The sequence below is a fragment of the Carassius carassius genome, chromosome 22, assembly GCF_963082965.1.
Source record: "Carassius carassius chromosome 22, fCarCar2.1, whole genome shotgun sequence".
NCBI classification, from domain to species: Eukaryota; Metazoa; Chordata; class Actinopteri; order Cypriniformes; family Cyprinidae; genus Carassius; species Carassius carassius.
In genome coordinates this window covers 30,961,940-30,973,299 of record NC_081776.1, presented here as the reverse complement: position 1 = coordinate 30,973,299, position 11,360 = coordinate 30,961,940, and the positions used below count along the sequence as shown (strand labels likewise).

General features: G+C 38.9%; 1 protein-coding gene across 1 annotated transcript; it reads right to left on the bottom strand.

The window, feature by feature from the left end:
- Window positions 1-1,200: 1,200 nt before the first annotated feature.
- LOC132099218 (polyunsaturated fatty acid 5-lipoxygenase-like) lies at window positions 1,201-8,987 on the bottom strand. The gene is made up of 14 exons (XM_059505657.1): window positions 8,781-8,987; window positions 6,305-6,503; window positions 6,145-6,217; window positions 5,229-5,351; window positions 4,941-5,047; window positions 4,616-4,788; window positions 4,259-4,405; window positions 3,972-4,169; window positions 3,282-3,368; window positions 2,353-2,531; window positions 2,078-2,202; window positions 1,854-1,954; window positions 1,590-1,760; window positions 1,201-1,500 (listed from the first exon to the last, which is right to left on the bottom strand). Exons 1-14 carry the CDS (start codon window positions 8,937-8,939, stop codon window positions 1,321-1,323), a joined length of 2,022 nt encoding a protein of 673 aa, XP_059361640.1. The 5' UTR covers window positions 8,940-8,987; the 3' UTR covers window positions 1,201-1,320.
- Between the last annotated feature and the right edge of the window lie 2,373 nt (window positions 8,988-11,360).

Sequence of the window (11,360 nt, the reverse complement as noted above, 5' to 3'; positions counted from 1 at the left end):
TCGGAAAAAAAGAGAAAACGGCGCGCCTAGCGTTATCCACACGTTTTCAGTCGCAACTTCATGCAAATGTGGTTTTGTTTTGAAGGAGAATTTGTATTTTATTTTATGGACTCGGTCGAGACCATCGAGAAAATTTGGCGAGTCCAAAGACCAAGTCCGAGTGCAAACGCAACGAGTCCGAGACAAGTCCGAGATGATAGAAAAATGTCTCGAGTCCAGGATCGGACTCGAGTACTACAGCCTTACTCTAGGGTGTATTTAATGTGGATATATTTCCATACCGCAAAATACATGTAGCAGAATCTCTAACAATAGACACTTTATACCGTGGTAATGATAACTACCATCATACCGCCCACCCCTACTGTCGATGTGCATTTCTGCATCTATTTATGGACTCTGTGAAGTACTACGCTATTTCAAGAAATCCATATGTTCATACTGGTTTGTTTAGACATGTACTTCAGACACAAGTATTGTTATTATTTGGATCTTAATGCCAAAATAATGTCTTATTTGTGTTACAGTTTTGTATAGAAGATTTCCAACCTCTCAGATGCCGAATCCTACCAGCAAATATCCATTTTGTCAACCATTAAAACCTGTCAACAGCAAGTCTTGTCTGGTAACCAAATCAAATTTGACGAGCAAAAAGCAGGAGACAAAGTGATGGTGAAAATGAGCAGAATTGGTTTATTGCGTAATCTTAGTTATCTTTCAATGCTCAGACTTCATCTAATCAGTACAAATCCAACAAGTGTTAATTTGTTACGAAACCCAAAAATCATAAGATAGAAAGGAAATAATAATATAATATAAAAAATAAAAACATTAAATGACATTATTTATGAATAATAACATGATGGATAAATGATGAAATGTCATAAATGTAACGTGATCAAATGATTAATCAAATACAACTACATAAATGAATAATGATTATAAAAATTAAAAAAAGTTTGTTTGCAGATGGTTGCTCTCCTGAAGTAACACATTCCCACAGGGTGCTGATGAGAATCCCTTAATGCATCATATTTAATTTACTGTGAATGTTGATTCTTTCTTTGTTTTTATTTTGTATAGACATCCAATTCTTTGTGTATTCACTTGTGTTTTTTATGTGTGTGTGTGTGTGTGTGTGTGTGTGTGTGTGTGTGTGATGTTTTATTTTCTTCCAGATTACCATTTTCACTAAAATCCTTACAGTTACTGTAGTAATTATTTTGTTTATGGAGTTATTTTGTGATGTAGATCCAAATAGCCAAGTTAAAAAGTGTGTGTATATATATATATATATATATATTTCCCAGAGTTGTTCTCTCAGATGGCGACGCTGTTGGGGATTCTGTCTGGAGACAGATACCAATAGGGCAATTTCAGTTTTTCATTTCGGCTCTTGATGATGTTGGTCACTTCAACTAATTTCTTGCGGAAAGTCGTAGTGGCCTCCATGACTGGTTGCTCAGTGAAGTAGTTGTCTGGATACACACCTAAAAACAGCTGGGGGAAGATTTGGACAAAATACTATGTTTTCTTTGTTTTGTGTTACAAGTATATTAAAACTAGTTATGAATAATCAGTTATCAAACCTCTCCGTCCTGGAACTGACTGAGGGCCCAGACTGCTCCTAGATGCCAACTGGCACGTCCACGGTCCGGCAGACTCTCCATGATGTACTTCATATCCACCTGGCCCTTCTGTGTGGCAGGAGGCTTCCTCATGGTGGAAGGACTGTTGGGGACCCAGGCAAACCAGTCAAACTGGAACACAGGACAAGCACACAAATATCAGCCAATAGATACCAACCCAGGCATATAGTTTAGATTCATCCAGAAAAGAGTGCATCATCCCACCTGTCCGAAGTTAACAGCAGCATGTTGTGCTGAAGCTGTGAAAATCACAACAGTCAGGTACTCAACCAACTGCTCACGAGTTTTCAGGAACTCTGGAAATTCTGTGAACATTGGAAACAGTTTGACCTATATGCAATGAAATGTGACTTTATACACCATGCAAACACAATACACATGCCATCATAAGAACATGCAAACTTGTAGAAAATCAATTCTGTACTCACCACCATTCTTGGGACAGTTCTTCATACCAGAGAAACAAACATCTTGAACAAATGCCTGGATCTCCTCGTCCTCCTGAACAGACTCATCACTGCTGTAGTAGATCCTGACCACATCAGAAACGAAACTAGAGGAAGATGAATAGCAATAGCAATGATGAATCAGCAAATTCAAAAACAAATCCAGGCATCAAATGGTTTACTCGTTTCTTTATTGTCATTAAATCTCAACCTCAGCATTTGAACATCTGTAATTGTTTGTGTATTTTATCAGTTACCTTCTCACTGCCTCCCAGACCATCATGCCATCATCTCTGTAGTAGTAGTTGGGCAGGTCGTCCTTGTTGTCCACTCCTCGAGCTTTCACTGACTCAGGGAAGCACATGGACTTGTAGGTTAAAGTCTTCATGGCCTTTTGAATCACTTCAACAACTGCAATCCCACCGGTGCCGTTAGCCTTCAAGGTAGGACACTAGTGATTACTTTTTCTGTCTCAGATTAAATTTTGTAAATGCTTGTTTAAAGAAGTGCAGTGAATTTGAAGCCAGAGCCTACAGCTAGTAGCAGTGGTGAGAAAAAAATCAATGCAGCATATCATAATATTCAAGTCTAATGGGGTTTTAGTTTTGGCCTGTTGTAGAACCTCTACATATTAATACTTAATATATGTCAGTACCATGTGAAAAGTGAAAGGAATCAGTAAGCATGTCAAATTTTTATCTCTTAAAACTTATGTTAACTCCATCTCCCAGAATGCTGTACTGGACTCGTTCATGATTTCCTGTTTTCTTCATGGCTGGTCAGTGCATCTGATGCACAAGGAGGTAGGAAGTTCAGGGGGTTTTTATCCATGGACTTGTTTTGAATCTCAATAATGAACCTATTGTGAATATTTTAATCTATGGAATCACCAAAGTGTTTGTAGGCTTTTGAAGGCAAGGGATATATTCCTATATTTGAGCCCTCAGGTGGAATCGTGTTCTTGAATAACGTTAACTTTGGGAACAGTATTGTGGCTTACGATAATATTGTATTGGGGCTTCTGTGGTGACTCTCGCCCCAAACAGTTAGATGACTGAATATCTGAGTCTGATATTTAAAACTCTACGCATCTCCAGACCTTGAAGTCATGTGAACGAAGCAGATAGACATGAAGAGAAAAGCTGTAGTTCCTAACAAGTTAGCGTTTATGAAGGGTTAAAGATACCTTCTCAAAGACCCCAGATTCACTGATGAGTTTTTCACGAGCTGCAGTGTTGATGGCAACGGTGTAACGTACATGAGGTATCAGCAGCTGTGAGGAGAAAATGAAGCATTTAAAAATAAGTCTGGCAATGGCCTAGAGTGCTTTATTGAAGCCTTCGGTGTTAGGCTTCATACCAAAATCATTGTAACACCTGCCCTGAGTGCCTTTTTGCTTTAATAGCAAGAGCAATATGATAAAGGACACCTATGTATTTTACAATGATTTGAACAGACTTCATCCAATCAGAATTCAGAAGTAATTCAGAAACTGGAAAATGTATGTTGAATGTTATACCCTTGAGATACTCAGCTAATTTTATTAATGAAGGACACAAAAACCATGATTGGATCCTAGAAAAACAAGAACCTGTGTGTAATCTAGTACTGTAAACATATTAAATGTGTTAACACATGCTTTGTCTGGACATTAAATAATGGCATATACCAGTAAACTGAGCATCACAAAATGTTGTTGTGTGATTCAATTTAATTAACTCCTCCCATAAATAAATGGGAAACTCCTAAAACAGTAACTGCATCCATGCCTTCTCATCACTAATGTTTTACTGCATGTCATTAGCCATAAAGCCAAAAGAGTGTTGGTAAATCTTCCTCTAAATCTCACAGCAATGAAAACGTTGAAGGATGCTACCTTGTATACAGGATGGACTGCAGAGAGCTGTCTGTACATGGCGATGGTAAAAACCTCAGAGGTCAGATGTGTCCTGAGAAGGTGTGTGACCAGCTGGTGTACATTGAAGTCAGAGCATTTCACCCACATCTTGGCCAGCATCCAGTCGTACTGATCATCGCTTGGGAGAAAGATCTCAGCGGTGGTCTGACGGCTGAGCTGTTTCACAGAGCAAAGAGAGTATTTGGTAAAAACTCCAAGGCTTAGTTTGAGCACCAACTCTTTTATTAGATTATTTCTGCAGGCACCTGAATAGCAATCGGTAGGATTTCATTCTGGTTGTTCTTGTAAAGCAGACAGAAGGGAGCAGCCAAATACTGCTGGGTATCTGGGTCTGTGGCATTGGCTTGCACTCCCTCCAGTATTCCATAGTCTGCTATGTAGATGTTTCCTGCCTGTAACACAGAGATGTTTAGTATTGGACACTGGAGAATTTCTATTCTATTCACATCCAGAATTGACCACTGCTCCAGCTTTCTTTGTGGCAGATCATCCAAACTTCATCCAGACAACATCCTGAATTCTGCTGCACACCTGCTCACTCACAGCTTGTCCTCTATAAGCCACATTTAAATTTTTTATAAATGTTTTGTTTTTCTTCTGACCTTTAATTCCTCCTGTAGTGTGAGACCTCTATCCAGGGAGCATCCCACCATCTCCTGTGTGACTGCAAAGTTGTCTGGAAGATTCATGCACTTACTGATCATCACAGGATTGCAGCCGTTCAAGAACTGATAGCCAAACATTAAGTCCTCGTTCCAGTTCTGCATCACATGCTCTGTCAAAGGGAATAATAGAGTCAGCTGCCAGTGAGTTCAGGAGTATGTGTGTCTCAGCCTGTTTGCATTTACATGCACTCAAAAGAAGGGTTGTTTTAGTATTAGAGAAAAGTGAATAAAAATAAAAGAACTAAGTAAGAACCATTCAAACCTGACACGGTGTTCTTGATTTTCACAAATATTTTTCTGAAATCTTCAATATTGGTCCAAGAGGACTGGAACAACTTCATAAATTTATTAAGACCAAGATTGGCAATCCTGAAAGAGAAGATCATGACAAGAACAAATCAACAATGCTCACAATGTCTGGTTCAGTTTCAGCTACACTTGATTCTCCATTTATTTTGAGATATTTCCTAGCAATAGTCACAGGAAATCAATAGCATGCATATCTGCTTGTGATACGTGCAAAGAGATGAACACAAATGGTGTAACCTACGCTTCAAGGAAATTCAAAGAGAAGTCCACACTTTTTGCCGTTTCAAACTGAATGTCCAAAGGAAGTTCAGTGCTTGTGTTGGCATCGATGCTCAGGGGGAAACCAGTGCGCCACTCCTTCCACCTTCAAGAAACAGCTAAATTAATCTTTCAGTTGTTTGGAAAATTATTTTAGGTTATATGAAAATGTATTATTCACCCACAACACAAGGCTTGGTGTAGGAGCCATGTTTATTTAATTTTTATAAACTGGTTAAATTTAAAAATCCTTTGGTTATAGTAGTGTTAACGTTGTGAATTGTCACCCGCCAAAGGTGAGAGGGGAAATGGTTAAAAATGATATACCACCCCTGACAGCAAGGGGCCCTGCTGAAAAAAAAAAACAGCATATGCTGGTTAGGTATGTTTTGCCAGGTCCTTTTGATGGTTTATGCTGGTCTTTTGGTTTATGCTGGTCCTTTGGTGGTTTATGCTGTTCCCTTTGCTGGTTTATGCTGGTCCTTTTGCTCTTTTATGATGGTCCTTTTCTGGTTTGAGGACCAGAATAAACCAGCAAAAGGCCAGCACAAACCAGCAAAGGACCAGAATAAACCAGCAAAAGAACCAGCACATGACCAGCATAAATCAAAAGGACAAGCAAAAAACAGCAAAGGACCAGCATAAACCAGCAAAAGAACCAGCATAAACCAGCAGAGGGCCAGAATAAACCAGCAGAGGGCCAGCATAAACCAGCATCCCAGCGTCAAAACATACCTAACCAGCATATGCTGTTTTCTTCAGCAGGGGGGCGCTGGTGCGAGACCAAACAGTCTTTTGCCTGTGCACATAGAGGCAGGATGGCATGGAGGTGTAATAAATTAACAAATGATTAAATATCTTTTGAATGTTTACACCGGATAGTAACTGCGGCATCAAACCTGAACATTTGTTGTCTGGATTCCAGCTCCGCGTGCCTGTTCTCTTTCATATTATCATCCTGAGGTAATCGACCTAAATGTACATGCACAAATACATGCATAAATTACACACAAACAACAGTATTTGAGACAGGCTTCATTCAGTCAAGATGGGACTCACCCTTGCCATCTCGAAGAACCACTTCCTGTTCATTGGCTATCCAGCGATAACAGGGGAACTCGACGTGCTCTCCAGACGGAGTCGTCACATTGATGCATCTGCAGTACCACTGATCATTGAACAAGAATTTCCCCTTCTGAAGTTTCACCAGCACTATGTCTCCAAGGATCTCCTTCACGCTGACGTCAACAGATGCCACCTTTAACAACAGCTTCTGTTAGCCACAACTGAATCACATGGCTGGTGTGCAAACATTAACTGAAGAATCATGTCCAATGATTCCAAACTACCACCCTAATTATCACTGGATTGGTGACACATGTATTTAAAACCTGACAGAGGGATTTAAATTACTATGAATGAAGTGGACAAGTGAGGAAGTTTGTGGAACCATTGATTGGAAAAATGGGCAGTGTTGGGCAATAAAGCAATAAGCCCCAAGGAGGCGTGGTTTACAATGAATTTATAACAGCTAAGAGGCGCTGTTAGTTATTCCATATATGTAGCTGGGTTACACTAAATAAAACAAAGCAAATAAAGGGTAATGATATTAACAAAAACAGTATTCTTCCATCAAACAATGTAACTAAGGGGCATTGTTAGGAATTGGGAAAAATAAACATATGTTACATTTATCTAAAGGAATTTCTGTTTATTAGAATGATTGATGATCGAAAGACAGCAGCAAATATACTGGTTAATAAAATAGATTTAAATACACAAGTGTGTTATTTAACATGTTTGCATTCTGATGCATGATGTCCTTCATTTTGAGGAACACTGAATCTATTTTTGTGCGAATGAGATGAGTAAATACATGCTGACATCAGTCTACGTAGAATTACAGTATAATCCTGTTCACACAGCGCTCACAACACATCTGAACTCACTCCTGATTCCTCTCAAACTACAGTATCATCCTGTTCACACAGCACACACAACGCATCTGAACTCACTCCTGATTCCTCTCAAACTACAGTATCATCCTGTTCACGCAACGCACACACCGCATCTGAACACACTCCCGATTCCTCTCAAACTACAGTATCATCCTGTTCACACAGCACACACAACGCATCTGAACTCACTCCTGATTCCTCTCAAACTACAGTATCATCCTTTTCACACAGCACACACAACGCATCTGAACTCACTCCTGATTCCTCTCAAACTACAGTATCATCCCCTTCACGCAACGCACACACCGCATCTGAACTCACTCCTGATTCCTCTCAAACTACAGTATCATCCTGTTCACACAGCACACACAACGCATCTGAACTCACTCCTGATTCCTCTCAAACTACAGTATCATCCTGTTCACACAGCACACACAACGCATCTGAACTCACTCCTGATTCCTCTCAAACTACAGTATCATCCTGTTCACACAGCACACACAACGCATCTGAACTCACTCCTGATTCCTCTCAAACTACAGTATCATCCTTTTCACACAGCGCACACAACGCATCTGAACTCACTCCTGATTCCTCTCAAACTACAGTATCATCCTTTTCACACAGCACACACAACGCATCTGAACTCACTCCTGATTCCTCTCAAACTACAGTATCATCCTTTTCACACAGCGCACACACCGCATCTGAACTCACTCCTGATTCCTCTCAAACTACAGTATCATCCTGTTCACGCAACGCACACACCGCATCTGAACACACTCCCGATTCCTCTCAAACTACAGTATCATCCTGTTCACACAGCACACACAACGCATCTGAACTCACTCCTGATTCCTCTCAAACTACAGTATCATCCTTTTCACACAGCACACACAACGCATCTGAACTCACTCCTGATTCCTCTCAAACTACAGTATCATCCCCTTCACGCAACGCACACACCGCATCTGAACTCACTCCTGATTCCTCTCAAACTACAGTATCATCCTGTTCACACAGCACACACAACGCATCTGAACTCACTCCTGATTCCTCTCAAACTACAGTATCATCCTGTTCACACAGCACACACAACGCATCTGAACTCACTCCTGATTCCTCTCAAACTACAGTATCATCCTGTTCACACAGCACACACAACGCATCTGAACTCACTCCTGATTCCTCTCAAACTACAGTATCATCCTGTTCACACAGCGCACACAACGCATCTGAACTCACTCCTGATTCCTCTCAACATGAGCACAGGACAGTTGTCAATCAGTACATGCAAAACAAAGTAACTGGCTACTTATCTGAAAAATCTTGTACATTAAAAAGTAATGTGTTATATAATATTGCATGATTTGCTGACTGAGACTTCTCACTTTTTTGAGAAAACAAAAGTCTGAAATGACAGCCATTATTAAATGAGTGATAAAACATATCTGATAAGCATTAGACATCAATAAATGAATGGAATAACTTCATGTTTAAACAGTGAACAACCTGTACTGTTCAATACATGGCATAGCTGTTTCCACTGAATTTTTAAGGGAGAAAACAATTCTTACCGATCCTCTTGCAAAGCTGTCAAAGAAGGATTTGTCCAGTAGAGTCTGGTCACTGCATCTCTCCGAGCCCACCAGCGTCAGGTAAATGTTATCATTCGTCCCAGCAAACTCCTGATTGCCAGTAGTGACAGACACCGTGTACGTGAACATCCTGCTCATATGTGAACACAAGTACAACAGATTAGTTAGTGATGATGTCCCGAACACGAACGAATCGTTCTATTTAAGTGGTTCTTCTTAGTGAACCGGTCGAACCAGTTCACCAAGTAAACCAGTAAACTCTAATCCACAAATTACTTCAATTATTCACTTTTTAACTTGGCCGACACTCCCTCTGGATGAAACCAATATCCCGAAGTGATTTACTCAAACGGTAGGAACTGCTTGAACCGGTTGATTCGGTTTTCGGATCTCCGTTACTCTCAACCGAGAACCGTTTCGAGAGGACGAAAAGCATCTAATCCAAGTATTTTATTAAACATCTGAGAGTGTGATGATATAAATATATTGTATTTTATTTAGTTATTTTAAAAAAAATGAATGTGATCTGTGCACTTTGTTCAGTTGAAGATTCGGTTAAAGGGCAAAGGGATTTGTCATGAATGTTGGACCATAATTAAAACTTTGTTTAATAAGGGATAATTTATTAAGTATCTGTACTTTATAGTTAACGATTACACATTCACAAACTGAGTTTGTAGTAAATAGAACATAAACATGAGGATTATGAATAGTAAGGATTATGGTTTCCCTTATGAAAATTAACCATGGTTTAATTATAGTAAAACTGTAGTAACCCATGGTTTTTTGGCATGTCGACTACCATTTGTATAACCACAGATTTACTACAAATACCATGGTTAAACTATGGATAATATAGCAAAACCATGGTTAATTTGTGGTTACCATGGTTTAACTATACGTATGGTAACCATGGTTTTTTGGTTTTATTTGTAAAACCATGGTTAACTTTCATAAGGGTTCTGCGCCAATTTATATACTTTATATGATAAAAATCTTTGTACGCACATCACTGCCTGTTACTGTATTGAGGTTCTTAGTTGCAAAGCTTAATTGTAAACTTTGATGTTTTAACTGAAGTCATGATTACTGATTTTATATATTTGAATGTGTATTTTCATCCCATCCCAGGATGATCTTGATATCATTACGTCACCGCGAATGACGTCATGGGCACAAAAGAACTGGTTTTTTAACTGGTTCATTGAAACTAACTGTTCAAAAGAACCAGTTGACACGAGAACTTGCTTTCCCATCACTACAACAGACTGTCTGTCTTCTCTCACAGCAGTTTTGGGGCTGTGGTCTCTCTGTATGATCTTTATCAAGAGATGGAAACACTAACACTACAATAAGGTCACCAGATTTCTGAAATGAAAACCGGGGACATTTCCTAGTTCAGTGGTCAAAATATCACTGAAATCTCACTTTACATTATCTACGAATTTAAAAACAGGGACAGTGTTTTTGTGTTTATTTATTTATTTTTTATTTTATTGTTGTGAGTTTCATACATTAATATCATAATTGTGTTAAAAAAAATTATGATATAAAAAAAGCTGTCATCCTTACCAAAACATAATTCAATAATGTGATAATTGTGTTTAGAGTTTTGAAAATATAACTGCAGATTGGACAAAATTTTATCAATTGTAAAAACAACTACAAATTAGTGAACTGAAACTCAATTGTATATTAACAATGAATAATTTCACAAAATATTCAGTTCAGGATAAAGGGTGGTCTTCTTTGGAGGTGTTGATCTGGGCCCGGTTCCCCGATAACGTTCACTCTTCAAGTTTATTTGTATAGCGCTTTTTACAATACAAATCGTTACAAAGCAACTTTACAGAAAATTATGTTTCTACAATATTTAGTAGTAGCTAGTAGTTTGTGCACGTTTGACAGGATTTTAGAAAAATAAAAATAATAATAATAATACAAGACGTAGTCAGCTAGACGATGAACTATCAATATTATTAATTAATAGTAATTATATGATGCAGTCACACATGTAGCAATATTTGTTAGTTCTGTTTGTTGATTCAAGGTTAGGATCATCTGGGGTCCTCTGAGGGTCAGCATCATCTCTTCTCAGGTGTTCTGGATCCAGACTGGAGCTTGTGTAAATCCTAGTTACCACGGGATGTAAATCCCGTGGCAAAACATAGAAACAAAATAGAGACATCATTAGCATAGCTGCTGATCCAACAAAGTAAAAATTAGTTTAACCCAAGTTAAAGAATAAAAATGCAGATGCAACTACACTCACAATTTAAGAGATACATTATTCGAATGCTTGGCGAAAGAGATGCGTTTTTAATCTAGATTTAAACAGAGAGAGTGTGTCTGAACCCCGAACATTATCAGGAAGGCTATTCCAGAGTTTGGGAGCCAAATGTGAAAAAGCTCTACCTCCTTTAGTGGACTTTGCTATCCTAGGAACTACCAAAAGTCCAGTGTTTTGTGACCTTAGGGTGCGTGATGGGTTGTAGCGTGGTAGAAGGCTAGTTAGGTACGCAGGAGCTAAACCATTTAGGGCCTTATAGGTAAGTAATG